Here is a 24,419-nt window from a genome sequence, read left to right on the forward strand (position 1 = left end):
GAAACATGTCATCCTTTTGCTTAAACATGCATGACCTTTAATTAAAAAAAAATTATGTACATAACTATTTCAAAAACACTCCAACAGAACACGTCTGCTGTAAACGTCCCCTCTAAAAATCACTGAACTTTTATCGGCCCTTGTAGCAACTATATTTAGGAGTTGTCATAAATCCAGATGGATTGATTGACAGCTCCGACTGTCCCGAAACCCCGCCCCCTTTTCTCAACTGACCGTTCAGGAGCAACTCAAGTTTGGGAACAAAACTTCAAACATTTCGCTGAATTATAAAGATTTATGTCACTTGACGTACTATAGACACTTGATTTTCACTTACAGCATATTAATGCGCACACAATGACGCGAGAGGAGGACCTGTTGCGGATTGCCAAAAAACTAGACAAGATGGTGTCTAGAAATAACATGGTGAGATCCTAATTTTGACGCGACGCTTCACGCTGTTTGTTTGTGCCACCTTTGCGCGTGATGTTTACTAAGAACTCGTTTAAACTGTTTTGCATGCGCGCTTATTGCTTTTTAATTGTGCTTAATTCATTTACATGCCAGCACACGCCGTGTTTACTGCTGCTGAAGTGTAAGAGTTACAGTAGTGTGTGTGTGTGTGTGTGTGTGTGTGTGTGTGTGTGTGTGTGTGTGTGTGTGTTTGTGTGTGCGCTCATTACGGCTACATGTGACAACAGGTGTTGGTTAAGGATTGCTCAGATTTACTTTAGATTTATACATGCCAGCTGAACATGGATAGAATGAATACTTATTGACTGTTTTTATTGAATTGACGTGCTCACGTTTTGTTAACATTTAACAATAACGTTATGTGTGTATCGAGTTCCTCGTAGTAAATGGCACAAGGTCGAGGCGGAGTGTGTGTGTGTGTACGCGTGTGTGTTTGTTTGGCCGACTCTTCTCACGCGCGAGCACAGGATTTAAAGGGAAAGTTTTGTCAAAAATGAAACCATGAAAATTTCATTATTCGCCCACCCTTTTTGTTTCAAATCAGCATAACATTTAATATGAAATGCATTTTGTTTTGTTGGTGCATTTTATTGTTTAGTGTATTTATAGAATTAGTATATAATAATTTGATATATTATAATACAAAAATAAAGAAAATGCTTGTATTGTAATTGTCTCAATTTGGTTGTGCGTTTTCCACCCAAAAATGAGAATGCTGTTAACGTTACTTAACATCAGCTTGTCGTTGTTATTACTGTTATTTTAAAATCTCAGAGTAGAGCTGGGCGATTTAGGACATTCTAAAATGCTTAATGTAAAATAAGCTTATTGTGGCTTAATGTATCTAAACATCAATCAGAGAAACCCAAATTTCAGTCAAACTTTACTTGTAATTAACCCTAATGACTAAAAAAAGAACGAGTCAAATAGATAGAGTGAAAAACATCACGTTAAGCATTCCTCCACCATTGAAGTCTATTATAAAGAAAAAGCTTAATGTGGCTTAATGTACCTTAAAACAAGCAGGGAAAATAACATTTCTTTCAAATTTTACTCATGACAAGCACTTTCTGATGTCAAAAGAATGAGCTCTAGTTTTAGTGAATGAAAATTTTCATCTTATGCGTTTTAAGTCCATTATAAAAGAACAAGACCTAACATACCTCAACAAGTGGGGCACACCAAAAATCTATACATTTTTACTTGGGATTAAAGCTAACTACGATCAAAAGATCAAGCCCTCATTCGGTGGATAAAGTGAACAATGTGACGTTAAGTGTTGTATCCCCATTGAAGTCCATTATAACAGCTTAATGTGGTTTAACTTCACAACATTCAGAGACAATCAAATTTCTATAAAAATATACTCATAAACACTTTCTGCTGTTAAAAGAATAAGCTTTTATTTTAGTCTATCAAGTGAACAATATCACTTTTAGGCATTTAACGTGGCTTAACGTACCTTAACACCAACCAAGGAAACCCAAATTTCTGTCAAACTTTACTTGTTATTAACACTAACTATTGGCAAAAGAATGGGCCCTAATTCTATAGAAAAAGTGCACAACATCATGTTAAGCGTTTTCTCCCCATTAAGGAAAGGCTTAACGTAACTTTACAACAACCAAGGGAAACCAAATGTTAAAAAGGCTGTTTATAAAATCAAAGTTAGTGTTAATCACCAGTGAAATTCGATAGAAATTGTATTTTCCCTGCTTGTTGTTCAGATACATTAAACCACGAAAAGATCTTTCCTTATTATAGACTTTAATGGAGAAGAATATGTTTAACTTGACGCTTTTCACTTTATCCATGGAATTGGGGCTCACTAATCTTACAGTAGTCGAGGTTATTTACAAATAAAGTTTGACAGAAATGTGGGTTTCTCTGGTTAATGTTTAGGTATATTAAGCCATGTTAAGCTTTTTTCACATTAAATGTTTTAAAACGTACCAGCGATTTGGTCTAAAATTAAAATCTCGATTTATTGAACATTTTAACTTAATTACGATTGATTATTGATTATTTTATAATTTTTCTGCCCCCACAGTTTACTGACAGGTTTTGTACTGTAAATATGCTCACAAATTACAAGTGAGAGATTTTTTGAATGAAGGGTGCATTACTTGATTTAAAATAATTAAAGCAAACACACATTATCTACTATCTATGATTATTCATTGAACATCATAAATGTTGAACAACTGACATTAAAAGATGTTGGATTATATGTGTGCTCTCGACGCAGAAGTATAAACAGATCAGTACATACTGTACATAATTCATCTGGAAAAATTTAATCGATTATAGGATCTGAATGCCGATTTTGATTACTTTTCGATTAATCGCCCAGCCCTATCTCAAAGTGACAAAAAAGCCCTTCAAGTTGGAGTTGTTGGCTTTTTATGAATTGTCAAGTATTTTAATTTTAAGCTGAAAGTGTTCTAAAAACATTTTACTAAAGAAAAAAATCACCCAAATCTTCTGAATGCATTCACAGCACATTCTTTTTTTCAGGAGAAAACACTTCATTGGTTATTAAATAATTATTTAAAAACTAAAAGAGCATCATTATCCCTGTCTGTGTAGGATGGAGCTCTAGATCTTCTGAGAGAATTGAAAGATTTCAACATGACACTGAAACTTCTTCAGGTTTGTCTGCTGTTTAATTGATGTTTTGTTGTATTGATATAATGTATTGATCTCTATAGTGAAATGTTGTTGCAAATAGAAAAAAAAATATGGGCTATAAAATAAAATGCTTATCTAGAGTAAGAGAAAGAAGTGTAAAGTAAAATGATGGTAATAATGCTTTTAAATTGATGAAAAAGATACCTCTGAATAATACAACATATATAAGATACACCAGATGTATTGTTCCAGCTGGTTGTTCAGTGCCATCTTACTGCTCTTGTTGATTTAATGTTCAATGTTTACTTGGATCCAGGATACAAGAATCGGCATGTCCGTCAATGGAATAAGAAAACATTGCACAGACGAGGATGTTGTCAACTTGGCAAAGATTCTGATCAAAAACTGGAAGAGGCTTTTAGGTAGGAGAAATGTTATTTTATTTAGCAATAATAAAAAAAGTGTCTTCACCTTCTGGGCTTCTTGGTAGTTTTAAAATGTTTAGTTTTTAGGCAGTTTTTGATGTTAATTTTGTTGGATTCAAGGGTGTGTTCAAATATAATTTTCAGAGAAATATTTATGTAGTTTGATCTTGTTATGGTAAAAATAAAACTATAGGTTTCATACACCCACCGGCCACCTTATTAGGTACATCGGTCCAACTGCTCACTAACGCAAATTTCTAATCAGCCAATCACATGGCAACAACTAGGCATGTAGACATGGTCAAGATGATCTGTTGCAGTTCATACTGAGCATCAGAATGGGGATTTAAGAAAAGAAAGGGGATTTAAGTGACTTTGACTGTGGCATAGTTGTTGGTGCCAGACGGGCTGGTCTGAGTATTTTAGAAACTGCTGATCTACTGGAATTTTCACGCACAACCGTTTCTAGGGTGAGAATGGTCTGAAAATAGAAAATATCCAGTGAGCGGCAGTTATGTGGGCACAAATGCTTTGTTGATGCCAGAGATATGAGGAGATATGGCTAGACTGTTCTGATAGAAGCTGTTTGAAAGGCAACGGTAACTCGTTACAACCAAGGACTGCAGAAGAGCATCTCTGAACGCACTACACTACACAACACCTTGAGACGGATGGGCTACAGCAGCAGATGACCACACCAACTGCCTCTCCTTTCAGCTAAGAACAGGAAACTGAGGCTACAGTCACATAGTCTCACCAAAATTGGACAATAGAAGATTGGAAAAACGTTGCCTGGTCTGATAAGTCTCAATTTCTGCTGCGACATTCGGATGGTAGGGTCAAAATTTGGCGTCTACAACATGAAATCATGGATCCATCCTGCCTTGTATCAACGGTTCAGGCTGGTAGTGGTGGTGTAATGGTGTAGAGGATATTTTCTTGGCACACTTTAGGCCCATTAGTTCCAATTGAGCATCTTGTCAATGCCACAGCTGAGTATTGCTGCTGACCATGTCCATCTTTTTATGACCACAGTGTACCCATCTTCTAATGCCTACTTCCAGCAGGGGAACGTCCTATGTCATAAAGCGAGAATCATCTCAGACTGGTTTCTTGAACGTGACAATGAGTTCACTGTACTTAAATGGCCTTTACAGTCATTCTCTGAGGAATATTTCCACCACCTTGTCGAATCTATGCCACAAAGGATTAAGGCAGTTCTTAAGGCAAAAGAGGGTCCAACTTGGTATTAGCAAGGTGTACCTTATAAAGTGGTCAGTGAATATATATATATCTCAACATGCAATAAATGGTAAACAAATTAATTAAAGCTTTCAGAAATAATCAGATGTGCTCCAAGCCTCCAACATTAGGCACATTCAAATCAAGACTGAAAACACATCTGTTTAGCTGTGCCTTTACTGAATGAGCACTTTGCTTTGTCGGACAGACTGCACTAATATGTCTTTCTTTTTTCATTCTTTTATAACCTGTTTTACACATTTTAATTTGTTTTCATCTGTTTTTGAATCACTTTTATTTTTTTATTTTTCTTATACTTGTCTCATTTATTCCTGTTTATTAAAACCACTTTGAATTGCCACTGTGTATGAGTGTGCTATATAAATAATCTTGCCTTGCCTAATTAATACAATTCAGATATAAACTAATAACAAATAATAAGACAATGCTTTAAAATAATATTGTAAGAAATACAAATTTGCAATATCAAACTAGCGGTAGATGAAAAGTGAATGACATATGTTATATGAAAAATAAGGTGAACAATCAAATTGCATTTCTCATCAATTGTGAATAATGTATTTTTTATCAATTTTATTGGTTTATGTGAAGTTTCAAACAGTCTATCAATATTTTAATTATTATAGAAGAGCGAAGGCACTAATCCTGTGGTAACAAAAAAATGTGACAAACAAAATATCAAACTTTTTAAAAGCATAATCTTTATAATGTTAAAAGAAAAAAGAAAAAAGGTAAGACACCTATCAGCAAAGATAAGTTTTTTTTAATTAGGTTCCAAACTGATGTAGAACGGTATGAGGGTTAATCTTCAGTTACGATAATTGAATGATTATTTTTATATCAGTTTTTTATTCAAAGCCCTTTAAATTTTTAATGTTTGGCACAAAAATAGTTTCATAAATTTATCTTGTTTTGCCTATACCTATGCTTTTGTGTCTGTCAGAATCAGCTCAGAACCCAAAATCTGAGAGGCCAAATGAGGTGAAGAACGGCAGTCATCCAAGCAAGCCATCGGGATCACCCAGCAGGACTTCTCCTGAGAAAGACTCCAGGTACGTTTGCTGATAACAATGAGAAACACGGAAGAAGTCCCGAAATAGCATTTGGAAAGTCTTCTGAAAACAAAAAGCTGTTTCTCTGCACAGATACTGATTTAAGCAGATGGTAAGATATAAAAATACTTGTGGTTTAACCTGTTTATCTCGTCAGTCTGCGAAGATCGACGGCAGAAATTAAACCAGACTTAGATTCTAACAAGAAACTTGATGAAAAACAAAGGAGAGAGAAAATCGACGCAGAGCTCAGGAACGAAAAACGAGAAAGTAACCAGAAAAAAGAGAAACAGTCAATTAACAATAAAAAGGATCAAGAGAGGTGAGAAAAAAAGCCCAGTTCTGTGTAAAGCCCCTCTCCTCCTCCAGAATATGCCATCAGATTGAAGAGTTTTGTGTGCATTGTGTTTAGGAAAGATGCACTGAACAGTGATCATCTTCCCTCCCCGTTGACGCTTTCGTCTGTTCCACTTAAGTGTCCTCCGACTGGGGAAGTGAAATGGGAAAGGTTAGGGCTTGTGTGTGTATGCGGTTTAAAGCATGTGACTGTGGTTGGAAACACTTCTATTGTGGATTAAAACATGCTTCTGTATTGTTATAAAGTATCAGCGTTTTAAATTAATTTTCTATTTAAAATATTTGAGGCTGTATAGATGAATGGCTTTTTTCAGAACTTTAATAATATGGTCTATCTGGTGAGCGCAAATTATTGGCTTTTCAGAATTTGTCAGACAGGTTTTCAAAGGATAAAGTCTAGATGGACACTCAGATTAATATAGCATATTTTTTGTCACACCACAAAAATAATTAATATTTTTTACATTAAATTAGACATAGGCATTAATAAAATACAATTTAATGGGCAATTTGTTAAATATTAAGAATAATACTTATGAGTATAATTCAGCAGTATAATTACTGTGTTTTTATTACTTTGATGGTTGCGATGGATGGATGGTTAATGATAAAATACAATTACTTTAATAAATAATGGTTATTAACTTGCTGTAGCTGTATCCCATCTATCAATAATGGGCTCTATTTTAGCGATCTTGGCGCAACATTCAAAGCACAGGGCTCAAAAGGGCTTGAAAACAGTTAAACAGAGCATCTGCAGCTTAAGAATAAAGAATGTGCCTCCTCCTATCAGCCTTTACTTTCAATTTCTGTTTTTCTCTTTTAGAATAAGGAAACTGTGTTGTACACAAAGACATCCATTAGCCCAAGTAATTAATTTTGTCTGTTAAGAGCAAGTATTTTTTTCAAAACGTGTGTCTTAACACGCCTCTTTTCTAGACCGAAACACCCAAGAGTCCACAAAGTGCCTCAAATTGATTTGCTATTTAAACATTGTGGCAGAAAACGGAAAAATTAAGGCTGCGTTGATCTGAAAATAGCAACACATTGGGGCAAACACGCCTTGCACCTTATTGCGCTGGATGTATGATAGGGCCCAATGTTGTCAAAGGGATAGTTCATCCAAAACGGAAAAATTTCCTTGCAGTTTATCCGCATTTAAATGTTTGTAAACTTTTATGAATTTCATTCTTCCGTTGAACACAAAACAAAACATTCTGTGGTATGTTGGGAAAAAAGACGTCCATAGCAATAACAAAACAATTTTTTCTCTTTTCTCTTTTAGAATAAGGAAACTGTGTTGTACACAAAGACATCCATTAGCCCAAGTAATTAATTTTGTCTGTTAAGAGCAAGTATTTTTTTCAAAACGTGTGTCTTAACACGCCTCTTTTCTAGACCGAAACACCCAAGAGTCCACAAAGTGCCTCAAATTGATTTGCTATTTAAACATTGTGGCAGAAAACGGAAAAATTAAGGCTGCGTTGATCTGAAAATAGCAACACATTGGGGCAAACACGCCTTGCACCTTATTGCGCTGGATGTATGATAGGGCCCAATGTTGTCAAAGGGATAGTTCATCCAAAACGGAAAAATTTCCTTGCAGTTTATCCGCATTTAAATGTTTGTAAACTTTTATGAATTTCATTCTTCCGTTGAACACAAAACAAAACATTCTGTGGTATGTTGGGAAAAAAGACGTCCATAGCAATAACAAAACAATTAAATGGATGCTAATGTCTGTTTTTTTTTTTTTACAAGATGCATCAGAATATCTTCCATTGTGTTTAACAGAATAAATAAACTCAAACAGGTTTGGAACAAGTGGAGACTGAGTAAATGATGATGATGATTAAATACAGAATATATGGCTTTAAATTTAGATTGTATTGGACAGGAAGTGGAACCCTCTGGTTTAATATCAGTAGTTGCACGAGTATTGCTACAAAACAAAAAAGTTAATTATAAAAAAATAAAAAAAATTGACTGCTGTATTTTCTGGAATACAAGTCACTTTTTTTCATTATCTGCGAAAAAAGAAAATACCCTATATAGTTCAGTTAACATCATACAAGCAAAACATACAAAATTAAAATCATACAATTAAAAAAAGAAAAGAAAAATACATTATATATAATATGTAATACAATTTTGTCTAGTCAGGTGTGACTTAATTACAGTTATTAAATATGTCATATTATAGTTAATATAAATTATATATTAAATACAGTTATTATTCAATTCAATTCATCTTTATTTGTATAGCGCTTTTACAATGTAGATTGTGTCAAAAGCAGCTTCGCATAGAAGATTTCAGTGAATGTATATTTTATATATTTTATATGTATATTTTATATTTATATTGTGGCATTTTATAGTTAATATATATTATATATTAAACACAGTTATTATATATTATGTCAAATTATAGTTAATATATATTATATATTAAATATAGTTATATATTATGGCATATTACAATTAATAAATATTTTATATTAAATACAGTTATTATATATTATCACCAAAAGTCCAGTGTATCAAGATTTATTACTAAAGCTATTACTAAAGCTCTCATATGACATTTCATAGCATGTGACATTTCAAGTGACTGCTGTAAAATTATTTATTGCTGTATTTTTTTTCTAAGCATGATAAAATCCCAAGCATGTTAGGGTTAACTAGATTATACTACACTGAATTTGTTTCTATTGTGCATAAGTAAACATTAGATTAACCATTGGAATTATTCAGGAATTAATGAAAAAAACTATTCATAAAGTTAATGGCTGATTAATGAACTAATAATTAAAGCATAATAACATAATTGTCTTTACAAGCAGTTGAAACATAAGATGAACTTTCACTTTTGTTTAGGAAAGATGCTCCGGTTGATTTTTTTCCTCCTCCTTCCATCAATTCTCATCCTCCTCTAAGACGCTCATCAGTTGATGTAAAGAGGTCAGAGCTTGTCGCATGTTTGAATGTGTTGAATGTTTTAATGCGGGACATTCTGCATGCAGCACTGAAGGATGAACCATTCAAAAGATTAAATGTCGTATTCTGATGATTCTTGTACAGAAAAGACACTCAGAGTTCCGTACACTCTCCTGCTCTTCAGTCTCATCCTCCTAAACGCCCCTTCATAGATGGAAAGAAGGAAAGGTTAGGCAATGAACTATAGGAGTGCATGCAGTGTGTGATGTGAAAGCGTGATCTCCTCCTAATCTTTAATGAGACTTGATTATTTTTATGCAGGAGAGACACAAATGATCTTCTTTTTCCTCTTCATCATCCTCTTCCTCCTCCTCCTATTCCTATCCCTAAGCGCTCATCAGAAGTGAAGAAAGAAAGGTCGGGTGTTGCACTTGGGAGGATGTTATCACAGTCATTAAGGCTCTATGAAACTCTTTTTTTTTTTCTTCTTAAATTACATTTTTGTTTTAACTTTGTGTGTGGTGTATTATTGTAGTCCGTGTCAAGATCTAATTAGGTGTAAAGCACCACTTTTGAAATAAGCATCCTAAAATTTGCCAAATTCTGACATTTTTCTTTTTACATCAAATTCCAAAATTTAGATTTCATCTCTTTTAACATAACTGAATTCATATGGTTTTAAAAACTGTCTTTATAGCCTAGTGGTAATGAATATCTAATCATAAGTGGACACTAAATATCTACTTTTCACAGGAAAGATCCTCCTGAAATGTTACCACCTCCTACTCCTGTCCTTTCTACACCCCCACCTCCTCCTAAACGTGTCCTTTCTCCACCTCCACCTCCTCCCAAACGTGTCCTTTCTCCACCTCCACCTAAATATGTCCTTTCTGCACCTTCACCACCTCTTCCCAAACGTACATCACTAGAGGAAAACAAGGAAAGCAAAGAAAGGTCTGAGTGCCTTTAGTTCAAGTCTCTTTTATGATGGTTTTTAGTGATACTATAAGCACAATATTAAGTATGTAAATAATCAGGTAATTGATTTGTTCATATTTAACATTTCTGTACAAAGGGGTCCATATTTTGACCCTTCTATTAGTCTCATAACTTCTATTAGTCTCACACGATTACGCGAAGTGATTTTGCAGATCAGTTCACCAAACTTTGGAACACAGAAACAAGTGAAATTTGCATTTCCAGTCTGCCACATTCATGTGCGTATGAAAAGAGGTTTAAAGGGTGAAAAGTGCAGTGCCACCACAGCTTTATTTGGTGATAATCATATTGTTTAGTGTGTGACCCCTTCAAGCCTCAAAGCGACAAGCAACCGTTCATTTCAACAGAAAGTGAGCCACTTTCTGGCGACCTCCGTTTACACATGCAACTGCACGATTGGCGACCAGGTGGGCGTGTCGAGCGACGCGACATAGTTGAGAATCTTTTAACTTTATGCAAATGAAGAGCGACTTTCTTGAGAGACAGCCAATAGGAGCATCAGCTCAAGTGGTCCTCCTTCAGCTCGCTCATAGACCGGTTGTATTCTACGTGCTGTTCACCTACACAGACCTGAGTTTGCAGAAGGTCGCCACCCAGAGTGGCAGGCAGCTACAAAGGCGCTGCTAGTGTGAATACCAAAGCAATTTAAAGATTTTAAAAAATCAGATGTTTAAATATCATGTAGTGTGAGTTGGCCTTTACTTTTCCTCTGAAACACACATGTTGTGGGAGAAATGTATTAAAATAAATCATGCAAGATAATTTAACAGGCATTTGCATTTGTCAGTTTACTGTTTTTTTTGCAGCAAAAAATTCCTCTCACCCTCCATTTTCAACATCCTATTAGTAAATGACATGCAGCCATTATTAGTGCTGCAGAGTTAGTCATTAGCTATTTCATTGGCGCTTTAATAAAAATTACACTCTTATGCTAATTTTCCCTGTTTATTAAATCTGGCCTCTAGTGTCACCAAATGCATTTTAAGATTTTGCTTTTGTGCTCTTTGTAATTCCACATTTGAATTGTACATTCACTGCCTAGGGTGAAAAAAGCAGCTGATCCGAATGCTCCTCTTGCTCCTTTACCTTTTCATCTGCATCCTCCTCAGAAACGGGAGATGAAGAAAGAAAGGTCAGGGCTTGTATACAAAGTACTGCCTGTCTTTCATTGATGGCTACCTTTAGTGTAACATGTTGTTCTAACTAGATGCAGTGTATTTTGTCTCATAAATAATCAGAGACTTTCTTTGCTTAGAAAAGAAACTGTGGATCCCAGTGCTCCTTTCCCTCCTGTTCCTCTTCATCTTCAGCCTCCTACACCTACAAAACGTCCCTCGTTAGACACAAAGAAAGACAAAGAGAAAGAGAGGTTAGACTTGGAGGAATTGAAAAGCATGGTGATGTTTAAAGCTGTGTGTTTTTAAAATAATTAGCTCGTCATCTGAAGAATAACTAAAGCTGTTTTACAATAGAAAAGACACGTCAGACCCGAAGCGACGAACATCTGAGCACAATGAGAGAGAAAGGTGTGAAGCATGGTTATTATTAATCCTTAGATGAAATCAGTGTTTAGGGAACATGAACTAGTATCTGAAGAAAGTTTGCTTGAACTAAACATGGGTATTTAAAAAATTTAAAAGCATAGTTGTGTATAGTTCTATAAATCATTTCATAAAGAAACATGGCCCTTGTTGTTGGCAAGTGCATAAACAAAACAAACAAAAAAAAAAGAGAGAAAAAAGACATATTTGATATCCTTTGACTAAATATTATCATTGTTGAAAGTTAAAGGGATGGTCCAGGGTGTATTTTAAGGCTTTAAGTTTATGGGGTGCAAAGCAATGTGTGCTCATGCTTCTTTTGTAAAAAAAAAAACACGCTATTTTTATCTTACTTTTGATTATATACAGCTACTCAGCTTATATGAAAACGACTATCATAGTTCTTACTAGCCCGTCCTCAAGAGTGTCTGATTGGTCAGTTACATTATGTGCTGTAATTCACGAATTAGCTCCATGTCACCAGGAAGCGTCACATTTACTAGCATGCGCTTTGCTTCTGTGTAAATACTGCCAGTCAGAGTAGCTGTTAACTGTATCAGTTTGAGCCTGAAGCAGACAGAAAATGTAGAGCACAGAGCTGAACCTAATGCCAGCTCTCATGCAATAGATCAATTTAAACAAATAAAAATACTTACAAATTGTGACTTACAATCCAAAGCTTCGTCTATTATGGTTAGAGCTGCTTCTTCTTTGAGTTTTTAGCAGAATCCAGCACTGAACTGGGAGAGAATCTGGAAGTTGTCCTTTGTCAAATTCTAGCTATATATTTTTATGATTCTCTGGAACATAATTAAAATTAAACTGTAAGCTCTTCTCTCTTTGTGTCGTGCTCTTTAGAATCCCAAGTACATAAACAGAACAAGCTCTAGCTTTTAGCTTTTTCTGTTTTTCTGTTATAACATTACAGCGCCCCTTTGCTGTGAATGGTGTATGCTCATAACCTGAAGAATTTATGACTTCATTAACCCAAATGTATTGTTTTGAAGTCCTCAAACTTTATTCGCTGTAGGCTTTGTTAAGCTCCTCAAGTCCTCAAAAGCCAATGTCTCAATTTGCATTGAACTTTGAGCGTTTTACATTGAGAGATGTTGTTTATGTTCCCACAGCTACATTAGATATGAATTAAAAGTTAAAAATATGATGTCATAGTGGACCATCCCTTTAAAAAATTAATAAAGGCTAATTGTAAATGCATGTCTCAGCCTACATTTTTGTAAAACCACAACTATTAACTTAAACATACATTTGATGGCAGTTTATAGGGTAAACTATGTGGTTGTTTAGGCTATCAAAGTAAACTACATACTCTTAGTAAACTTTTCTCTTACTTTTGCTTTTAAAACACTATTGGTTGGGTTTAGGTAAGGGTTCAAGTCAGTGGTTCTCAAGGTGACCTTTAAGACAAGCCCCCTTCTCAAGAACGTGTTTAAGAAGGACGTGTATCTGAAAGATAAAACAACAAATACTCCAAGTAATGTATTTCAGATTTGTAAAAATGTAGATGGCACCCTCTAGTGGATTTGTCATCTAAAATGTGCAATGAAATGTACCCATAGCAATGTATTTTGTGTTTTACTAAAAAAGCAGGCATACTGAGGCAGGCATTTTCAATGAAAAAAATAAATAGAAATCTGTGTGCTTCATACATAAGATTATTTTGTGCAAAATCGTTCATTTGTGATTATAAATATGTACACTGGCTCTGATTTTTGCATCTAACATAGACTTAACCAGGCTGTAAAAATGGCAATATCTGTACAAAATGCTGTGTATTCCATCCCCAAGTTTTGCCAATATCAAAATCTGAAAAAGAAAAAAAGGAGAACTGAAAAGCATGTTTGTACTAAAAGCTGTCCTTGTGATGATTTTTTTTATAAAGAATTATCTCTTATTTGAAGAATAATTAAAGCTGTTTTATTATAGAAAAGACACATCAGACTCGAAGCGACGAACGTCTGAACACAATGAAAGAGAAAGGTGTGGAGCATGATGATTATTAACCCTTGGACATGACCTTTGTTGAGTGAAAATGAGGGAAAATTAGAGTTATGTGGGTGTGATTTTTGCTACATCAGAGTTTATTCACATTAACCCCCTTTTCGCACAAGTCTAAAACCATCTCAAGCAAGCATAGCATTTTTAATTTGTCATTTCCATCACTAATTTTACATTTGATACTTCAAAATGCACATTAACACAGGGTGATGGAAACCCAGTCTGAAACTGCAAAACAGAAATATCTGCACATTATAATTTATCAACTTACACTCTAAATATTCTACATTCTAAAATATTTGAACTGGCTCTGAGTTTTGGATCTAGCATGGACTTAACCTGGCCTCAAATAGAGAACAAAGTCTTTACAAATGTTGTGCAGTGTATTCCAGCTCGACATTTTCTTGACCTGAAAATCAAATTGTCAAAGCTGGTTGATATTAAAAGCTGCGTGTTTATACATAATTACCTCATTGTCTGAAGAATAACTAAAGCTGTCTTGCAATAGAAAAGACACAGCAGACCAGAAGCGACGAACATCTGAACACAATGAGAAAGAAAGGTGTGAAGCATGATTATTTCTTACTCTTAAATAAAACTATTGTTGAGTAAAATTAACTTATAGTTAAGCAGTGTTTTATCTTAAGCACTAGCTTTATGAATTTAAAACTATTATTTAATAGTTCACTTTTGAATTATAATTACTTTTTCCCCACAGAAATCAAAGTCTTATTTTTGAGAGCTGCAAATTAAAAGAAAACTGGCTCAGATTGCCAAACATGTCTAATATTTTTGACTGAATGGATTAATTCACTGGCCATTATACATTACATAATTGTCTGTGAAATCTGTCGACTCTGACTGACCAACACACACAATCTAGCTCTGACTTTTGCTTTGTTGACATAACTGACTAACATTGACTTATCCAGGCTGTATATAGTGGCTACAACTTCATACTGTACAAAACTTGTGTATTTCCTGCTTTCGTCTAATTGAAAATCAATTGTAAGGGGAACTGAAAAGCATGACTATGTTAAAAGCTGCATGCTTCTGTTTTATATGTAATAACCTCAACATCTGAAGAATAACCAAAGCTGTTTCACTGTAGAAAAGACACGTCAGACCCGAAGCGGCAGACATCTGTACACAATGATAAAGACAGGTGTGAAGCATGATTTGTTGGGTGAATTCTAAACCTCAGAGTGAACTTAAACATGAAGTTGCAGTGTGCATCTTAAACCATTGGTATTATAAATATCGAGGAATAGATCACCCAATGGTAATAACTTTTACTAATTCTTATGTTGCTGCAAACCTGTATAACTTGCGATCTTCTGCGTAACTCAAAGGAGAATCTTAAAGGTGCCATATATTGATTTAACAAGTTAAATTAGTTTGAAATCTGATATATTTTTGTTGACTCATTACATACCTGCTCTGCAAGTTTCACAATATACATATTAAAGTACAAAAAAGGTGCATTTAAACATACTGTATACTTCTTTGTGGTGGTGCTAAATAAATTTAGAATACGTCTTTCTCGCATTTTGGATTCTGACAAAATTGCAGGTTGACAAATGCTTCCTAAAACCCATCGAACACAGGACGTGAAGTGCAGCTCCATGTCTTTTAAACTTCCAAACTATATATATATATATATATATATATATTTAAAAAATAATTCTATGAGTGTACAGTGTATGTTATTTCCAATACTAGAATATATGCCAATATGCATGTGCAAGCGGAGCGATGCACTCGCGCCTTCCAGACACACTAAGTAGAAAACGTGGCTTTCAGTGCAACATAAACAAAAGATATGTTAGACAAATTATATTAAATTATTAAAATGATTATGTATGTATCAGCGCAGCTAATAAAAACAGTTCATTTAAGTTCTTACCTAATATAAAGCTTAAATGTACATTAGACGTGATAACCGGGAAACCATGATTATTCTTTAGAATTTAGACTATATAATCGTGCAACCAAAATCTAAAATTATTGCATCCATTATTGTTACGCAGTTCAAAACAACATATGCATGAGTTTAAATGTAGAAGAAGCCTACTTAAGCATTGCACTGCTTTTGTTGTGCTTCGAAATAAAACATTTGAATCTTTGTTTGAAAACAAAAGCTTATTGTACAATGCACTGATATTATGTAGTTTCAAAATACAATATATTAACATTTTAATATAGAAAAATACAACGTGGATGTCTTAAGGAGCAAAAATACAACATATGGGCCCCTATATGCTGTTGTGTCATCACTCATATTGCAAGTCATATTTCTCAGGCCCCTTTTTTTGGGATGCTTTTCATGAACTGGCCCCCATGACAATCTAATTAAAAAGCCCTGGTGTTCACACACTGGCATCGCTATTTACAGCACCATTTTAGCGCACATTTACAAATCAAAGCAATTGCGTGGCACCAGCAGGCTTTTTTCTCTTTTCTGCCTCTCCCGTTTTCAAAATAAGAGTCCCACAAACATAGTAAATTTAATATAAGCTTCGATAAACCTTAAAATAAGGGGGGGGGGGAATAATTGTTCATTGTATCATTGTTAATCCCACTAGGAAATGTTGTGGCCAATCAGATGATCCTCTATGCAACATAACAGTCTGCATTTTGTTTCAATTGGCCTGTTTTTTTTAACCAGAATTTTACAGTATTTACATGAACACGAGCTAACAAATGTGTATCACGCTTTGCCACTGTCATGTATTTAACTTTTATTGTATTAGCTATGTCTAAATATTTATAACTTCATTTTCAATTTAAAATCTTTACTATTAGCTTTAATTCTTCAGAAACACCTTTAAAGTATCAATAACATAGGTCCTATAACTTGTGCGCTATATTGGTAAAGTCATGCAGGTTTGGAACTTCATGAATTCATGAAAGTAAATTTATTAGAATCCTTTCAATTCAGTCTGTAGATGGCTTTTAGTGATTAGTCACCATCACCATAGCACTGAGATGATGCTTCTTTTCCAGAAAAGACACAAGAGACAATAAACTTCTCAAAAGGCCATCAATGAAGATCAAGATTGAGAGGTTTGAATGGGTGTTTTGCAACAAAATGAAGGCAGAGGGCAGCAAAAGTGCATGCAGTGTTCTAGTTTGGTCATAGGAGTTTGAGAATGTTGTTGATTGGCATGGCTCTTCAAAACAATTTGCCACTTTAATTCCCTATTTTTCTTTTCTTTTTAGAAAGGACTCCACAGATTCCAAAAAGCCTCTTCCTTGGAAGCCGAGCCAGGATGGACGAAGAGACAGGTCAGCTCAAGCATTACTCATCAACAAATCTGATGAAATCATGAGGGATTTTGAGCACATAAATTGATTCTTGCCAATCCAACATGTGTTTTCCTCTTTGCTGCAGTAAGGACTCTACTGACTCCAAGTCAAGCAATCACCTTTTGAAACGACAATCAAGTGAGCCAAAATTGGAGAGGTAAATTATCATAAAGCAGTTTGCCATTCAGTGAAATATAAATCAAAACATACTGATCTTACTGTTCACTATAAACTCTCATTTCTTCCTTCTCCAGGCGAGATTCTACTAACTCAAGGTCTGGCAGCTCACCTCAGGCCAAGAAATCCTGTGAAAGGCAAGAACTGTATTTACTGTAGCCTCATTTAGCAGTGACTAGCATGCCTTATGGCTTAATTCTTCCTCAAGAAACTCTCTGCCAATAAAAGCATTATGTTTTCACTTTCATCCTTCTGGATAAGATCAGATGTGTTATTATTATTGAGATGAGTTAATTGTTATTTAGAAGAATTATTCCTGTATATGGCTGCAATTGGGATATTCAATTTATGTCCATTTTAAATACTGTGTGTGTATGTGTGTGTGTGTGTGTGTGTGTGTGTGTGTGTGTGTGTGTGTGTGTGTTTGTATATTTTTTTTATTTTGACCAATCGCCATTTAATGATTTAAAAAGCAATATTTTTATTTTATATTTGAAAGAATTTTTTAAAGACAAGTTTTTAAAACTAAACACATCACTATACATTATAAATCCATAAAAAATGTCCTAATAGTTCAATAATGTTATATAAGGCCATTGTGTGAAGCTAAAAGCAAGCTAAAACTTTAATCTAAGTACCAATGCTCACTTTTAATTACTTGTTTATAACATGCCTATTATTAAAATATTTGGATGTTTATAAGTACTTATGAAGTGCAAATTCTGCATGATTTTATTTTACATCCTTGATCCTACCTAAACCCACCTACTACCTAAAAAATATTAATATGCAGGAAACTAGGAGTTTACTGAGGCCAATGTCATAGTTAATGTTAATAGCGAGGATTGTACCTTAAAGTCATCATAAACCCAAAGTTGTGTAGATTTTATTTCAGTATGTGGATGTACTTTTAACTGAAATGGAATTTTTAGTGGGGGCAGGGCTTTTTTTGTACATCATTTCCTCATAGCAAACTAATGGTAAAAGGGGCATGGTTAGGAATATTGCGGCTGAAGACATCTAACTGACATCAAGAGAGAAAGACCACCAGGAGTGGTCTTGGACTTGGAAGCAAATGGTCAGATTTTGATTAAAGACTAACAAAACATTAACTTGTACTGATTAATCGTTCACCTAAAGAATAATAATGTGCGCTAGCAAAATAAACATTGTATATTTTGATTTCACACACAATTATTTGCCCCAAAAAATTGACCATCTCACCAAAATCATACTGTCTCTGTCTTTTCACAGCTATCTTCGACTTACAGACTCAACTAAAGTCATAAATATCTGCGGGAAAACTTACACTTTAAATGAAATGGGCTTTTCATTTCCCAATTTGGTCTAATAGAAAATGAAACTGTTACAAGGTTATTCAAGAACTAAACACTCCTGCTTCCTGTTTTTCCCAAACAGCAAGAGTAAACCAGAGACCCCAAAGACGCCCACAACACCCACAAGCCCCCTGTCCCCATCCTTCAGCTCCAGTGCGGGGCCTTTATCTCCTCGCCTGCAAACCGGAGACTCCATCAGGGACAAATGCATCGAAATGCTGACTGCTGCGCTCCGTACAGATGGTACATAGAGCAAACAATGACAATATGACATATGTCATTCTGACGCAGACATATGTCATTCTGACGCTCATTATTGTGGAAGTGATATTCACTATTTGGTTTTCTTTCCTCTTAGATGACTACAAAGACTATGGGACAAACTGCGAAGCTATGGGTGCAGAAATCGAGGATTATATCCTTTTGAAACGTGTAACATTTTTTGTAATTGCTGTTTATTGTTTGTAAGTTGATCTCCTTAACTGTTCCCGTGGCTCACATATATACCAGGAGACAAAAGCCACAGACATGAAATACAAAAACAGAGTCCGCAGCCGCATTAGTAACCTGAAGGATCCCAAAAATCCCAATCTGCGCAAAAATGTCTTGGCAGGGGCAATCGAGTTGAGCCGCATCGCCTCCATGACTGCTGAGGTTGAGTGCACCTTTTGGATCTTAAAAATAATAATCAATCATTATAATTAAAAAATTACAGGTTAAAAGTCTGTTCTTCAGCAAAATGTCATCTCAATTAAAAAAAACTTTTTTGACACTACTCTAATACCTACTATTTGTATAAGTAAATTGGATAAGTATTTGTGTTCTTTTCAGGGTACCAAGTTTTTGTTATATAAAAGATTTTTAAAAATGTGTTTTATATAATAATTCTAAAATATATTTAGAAATATATATAAGTTTTTAATATTTAATTTTTTCGCTGAATACAAACTATCATTCAAATAATTTTATATAATGCATATATTTTATATAATGCATTTTTACAAATTATATTTAATTATAATATAATTAATGCAAATAATATTGATAATTATCTCTTAATCTCACCAAGGCTTATTTTATTTTATATATTTAAAAAAACTTTTAATAAAAGTGATATTGTAATATAGTTTTACAATTTAAAATAACTTTCCTGTTTTATAATGTTTTGTAATGTTATTTGTTCATTAGTTGAAAAAGCATATTTTTCATTACTCCAAAAAGTGACACATGAACATTCAGAAATTATTCTGATATGCTGATTTGCTGCTCTAGAAAAATATCTTATTGTTACCTACAGTATGTTTACATTTGTGTTGATTAATATTTTCGTTTAAGCCATCAAATTCTTCTCTAATACACGTTGATGAATAGAAAGTTCTAAGGCCATCCACTGCATAAACCCGTGCTGGATAAGTTGGCGGTTCATTCCGCTGTGACGACCTCAGATTAATAAGGGGCGTAAGCTAAAAAGAAAATGAATTAATGAATAAATGATAATAATGATGATAAAATCTTTGCATTTAACCCTGTAAAAGTCTAAAATTTCATTCATAATGGTCTTAAAAATGTCTTAATGTCTTAAATTTAACTTGGTGAAACATGCATAAAACCTGATAATATGAACATATATAATATAAACAGTTGAAGTCAGAATTATTAGCTCATCTGAATTATTAACCCCCCACCCCCTCCCCTGTTTATTTTTTCCCCATTTTCTGGATAACAAATTTTTTATCTTTGCCATAAAGACAGTTTATCTTATAATGATGGTTTGTTCTGTAGACTATCAAAAAATGCTTAAAGGGGCTAATAATATTGACCTTAAAATTGTGTTAAAAAAAATTAAAAACTGCTTTTATTCTAGCCAAAATAAAACAAATAAGACTTTTTCCAGAAGATAAAATATTATCAGACATGCTGTGAAAATTTCTTTGCTCTGTTAAACATCATTTGGGAAATATTGAAAAAAGAAAAAAGAAAGTCAAAGGGGGGCTAATAATTCTGACTTCAACTGTTTGTGTGTAAATATATTGTGTGTGTGTGTGTGTGTGTGTGTGTGTGTGTGTGTGTGTGTGTGTGTATATATATATATATATATATATATATATATATATATACACACACACACACACACACACACACACACACACACACACACACACACAGTTGAAGTCAGAATTATTAGCCCCCCTTTGACTTTCTTTTTTCAATATTTCCCAAATGATGTTTAGCAGAGCAAAGAAATTTTCACAGCATGTCTGATAATATTTTATCTTCTGGAAAAAGTCTTATTTGTTTTATTTCGGCTAGAATAAAAGCAGTTTTTAATTTTTTAAACACCATTTTAAGGACAAAATATTAGCGTCTTTGAGCTAATTTTTAATTCGATAGTCGACAAAACAAACCGTCGGTATTCAATAACTTGCCTAATTACCCTAACTTGTCTAGTTAATCTAATTGACCTAGTTAATCCTTTAAATGTCACTTTAAGCTGTATAGAAGTGTCTTGAAAAATATCTAGTAAAATATTATTTACTGTCATCATGGCAAAGATAAAATAAATCAGTTATTAGAGATGATTTATTAAAACTATTATGTTTAGAAATGTGTTGAAAAATTCTGCTCTCTGTTAAACAGAAAACGAGGAAAAAATAAACAGGAGGGCAAATAATTTGGGTGGGCTAATAATTCTGACTTCAACTGTATATATATATATATATATATATATATATATATATATATATATATATATATATTTAGGTTATATATATATATATATATATATATATATATATATATATATATATATATATATATATATATATATATATAGTAAGTAAGTGGAGACAAACAGAAAGATGCTTGTAAATATAATCTGCTATGTGTACTGTAAATTATCACTGTGTTGTAGGAGATGGCCAGTGATGAGCTGAAGCAGTTGAGGAATGTTTTGACCCAGGAGGCCATTAGAGAACATCAGATGGCGAAGACTGGAGGAACCACCACTGACCTGCTGCAGTGCGGCAAGTGCAAGAAGAAAAACTGCACCTACAACCAGGTAAATCAGCATTCTCCATTACAGGAGATATTTATAGTGCATTGGAAACCAGTCGGAGTAATGCACTCTTTGAAAAGACCTTCATCTTGGAGAAAGGGAGAGCTTTCAAAGAAACCTCTTGAGCCATTTATAATATCCTTTGCTTTAGTTTCAAATATTTGTAAAAAATATCAAGGCTGTATCTTATCAAAAAGAAATTAAATGAAGTTAAATGTCATTTTTAATGCTGCTGCTGCTGTTGATGAATGTTTTGTGCACAGGTGCAAACCAGAAGTGCTGATGAACCAATGACCACCTTTGTGTTGTGCAATGAATGTGGCAATCGCTGGAAGGTCAGAAAATCTGCTTTTATTTGCTTTATACTTATAAACTAATGACCTTGCATTCCATGCAACTAACATTAATGTTTTCTTTCTAGTTCTGCTAACCTGAAGCAAGAACTCCAACAACAAAGACCATGTAGGATTCTTCTTTTTTTGTAATTGGAAGAGAAATTAATATCACGCATTCTTCTATCATGGCCCTGAATTATGTGTAAATGAGTTTTTATACAGAGTTACAGACATTTTGTGTGTATTCTGTAGATTCTTAATTATGGTAAAAAACTAAATTACCAAGGAAATGTACATTTCTTAAAATTCTACGCTTTTGTACTGTTTTATGAATGCCAGAATTGATTTTTTTACTTGATTAATCAGTTTATTATACAGAACAAAATAATAATAATGGATGAAATTTACATTTGACAGTTTTAAATTCAATTTATGAAGAGAATCCTAATATATTTCAGATGTAGCAGCTGCTTTTTAAATGGATCTAAAACATTTTTTTAATTATGGTTATGCAAAAAATACTATAGAAAAAATGCAAAAACATGGTTTAATTCAAACAATAAATGTAATATTGATTTGAATAAATTGTGTAAGTGATTGTCTAATTTTATTGTAGTATTTTTGCATGTTTTTTCTTTTGCTCTGTTTAGTCAGGTGTGATTGTGGAACTAGCAGGAAACAGCAACACATGTTCTCTCTCTCTCACTCTTTTACTCACACGCACACAAACAAACACTCAGAGAAGAAATAATGAGATGCAAAAGTGCTAATTAACTATACAGCCAAAAGCATTTAGCACAGCACCACAGACAGATCCACATCATGCTTTGAAATTTACAAAAATATACACCACTGCAAGATTAGATTTTATAGAGCTCAGTAGTTGGGTTCTGGATGTAACAACTTCATTTCTCTACAGGCAAATTGTTGTTTTTTAACAACAACAATTCTAATAAACATTCTAAGGCAGAACTAATCCTCAGTTGTTAGTTATTGGAATGTGCATTGCTTCTTGTTTTATCTTTTAGATGCCTTGGACTAGAGATTTGCATTCCCGTGGCTTTACTGCAACAACGGATTCGATTTCTTGCGGTGCAGGAATACATTTCTGAATAACTCTATAACTCTTGTGTAACTCTAGTGTAATTTGAAGGGGAGTGGGCGGTCTAACAATATAGCACTCCTGAGTCCCTATGTTATTTCAAAACAGCATATCTGTGATTTCCTTATTCCTATTGAGCACCAGTACAGCCAGTGATCATTACGGTTAGACATGCTGAACGCATGACCAGTGCTTTCTGCATGTGCATTTTATTTGCACAGCCTGTGCGCGCATCATCTGTATAAATGTCCTTAGAGCGGGCTTAGCCGTGGCAGAGCAAAGATGCACTGTCCTTGAAGGACATTTAGCTTGCATTAGAAAACAGTCAGTTTACTCGTATGCTGAGTTCAGACTGTTTGATTTTCAAAGTAGTTGTATCACAGATGTTTTCACGCTGCATAACTATTAGTGGTAGCATTTTGTTGCTGCTTTTCTTAAACACGGCAAGATGGATTGGCAAGAGGGGGTTTCACACTGCATGACTTTACAATAAAAAAAACTTTGTCCAAACTACCTCTCACAATAAAAAAACATGTAGTATATCTTTTGTTATTAACTACATAATGAGAAAGAAGCCTTTAATGGGGTAGAAAATGTACATATTTGCTTACATGGGCTAAAAGGGAATTAACAATTTCTCCTTAACTTTTTTCTTTTTTGGCCAGGTTGTGATATTGCTTAGATGACACCACAAACAGACACAGGAGCTCCTGCCAAATTTACACTAGTTTTTCCTCCATTTCTTGGGTCCAAATAAACTGAAAACGAGCGCTTTTAATTTCTCTTCAACCTCCCGCTAGCCTGCAGATACCCATACTAGTGGATGCTGCGCTCTCATTGGCTGTAGGCGATCGCTGATGTTATCATCAGTGATTATCTCAGATCGCATCTTTGATGTTTCACACTGTGTTGTAACGAGCAACGATTTGCCTGGGATTTCAGGCATTTTTCGCAGATTTTTTAAAGCCTGTTGGCGATTCAAATTCGGGGCTAAAATCATGCAGTCTAAATTCGGCATTAAGAAAACCTACATCAGGCAAGTCTGATGTATGGGAGTCTGTTTCATGTGTCATAGACGCAAGTGGAACAAATTTACCTTTGCGCGATGTTGTAGTATCTCAAAGTTTTACCCTTTAGCAGTCAAGACTGGAATGTCAGGTTTAAGGCAGCACTCATGTCTCATCACAAAGGGGCAAACAAAACTGACATTTAGCCTACAATCCTTGCAAAAACTACAGGATGGGTACAAAATTATTCTAAGCGGATAGCGGGTGAACAAAGACTAAATATACAGCGGGAGAGGATATGTGGAATAAAACCTGGCGAGAGTGGGACTAAAAAATCTGTCCCGCATAGACCTCTACTCCAGACCCCCAAATATAATCATCCTCTCATGACGGACCCTCATA

At 34.3% G+C, this 24,419-nt stretch overlaps 1 protein-coding gene across 51 annotated transcripts; it reads left to right on the top strand.

Moving 5' to 3' along the window:
* Window positions 1-211: 211 nt before the first annotated feature.
* Window positions 212-22,513, top strand: tcea3 (transcription elongation factor A (SII), 3). Of its 51 annotated transcripts, none has more exons than XM_087285459.1 (26): window positions 212-426; window positions 3,064-3,126; window positions 3,422-3,527; window positions 5,737-5,845; window positions 6,003-6,167; window positions 6,258-6,353; window positions 9,080-9,163; window positions 9,284-9,367; window positions 9,461-9,556; window positions 9,893-10,093; window positions 11,181-11,270; window positions 11,394-11,507; window positions 11,611-11,664; window positions 13,624-13,677; window positions 14,204-14,257; window positions 14,807-14,860; window positions 16,702-16,761; window positions 16,918-16,983; window positions 17,090-17,161; window positions 17,259-17,318; window positions 18,601-18,761; window positions 18,877-18,933; window positions 19,018-19,172; window positions 21,430-21,576; window positions 21,837-21,908; window positions 21,995-22,513. In XM_087285459.1, exons 1-26 carry the CDS (start codon window positions 358-360, stop codon window positions 22,001-22,003), a joined length of 2,352 nt encoding a protein of 783 aa, XP_087141585.1. In that variant the 5' UTR covers window positions 212-357; the 3' UTR covers window positions 22,004-22,513.
* The last annotated feature ends 1,906 nt before the right edge of the window (window positions 22,514-24,419 follow it).

This window comes from Danio rerio, chromosome 16 (genome assembly GCF_052040795.2).
Source record: "Danio rerio strain M-AB ecotype USA chromosome 16, GRCz13ab, whole genome shotgun sequence".
Lineage (NCBI taxonomy): Eukaryota > Metazoa > Chordata > Actinopteri > Cypriniformes > Danionidae > Danio > Danio rerio.

What these genes read in the sequence shown, in the direction of transcription:
- tcea3 (XM_087285459.1), top strand. Translation starts at nt 358, where the DNA reads ATGACGCGAGAGGAGGACCTGTTGCGGATTGCCAAAAAACTAGACAAG. An exon ending in TCTCCTGAGAAAGACTCCAG is followed by an intron (nt 5,846 to 6,002) that starts GTACGTTTGCTG and finishes TTATCTCGTCAG; the next exon opens with TCTGCGAAGATCGACGGCAG. An exon ending in ATAGATGGAAAGAAGGAAAG is followed by an intron (nt 9,368 to 9,460) that starts GTTAGGCAATGA and finishes ATTTTTATGCAG; the next exon opens with GAGAGACACAAATGATCTTC.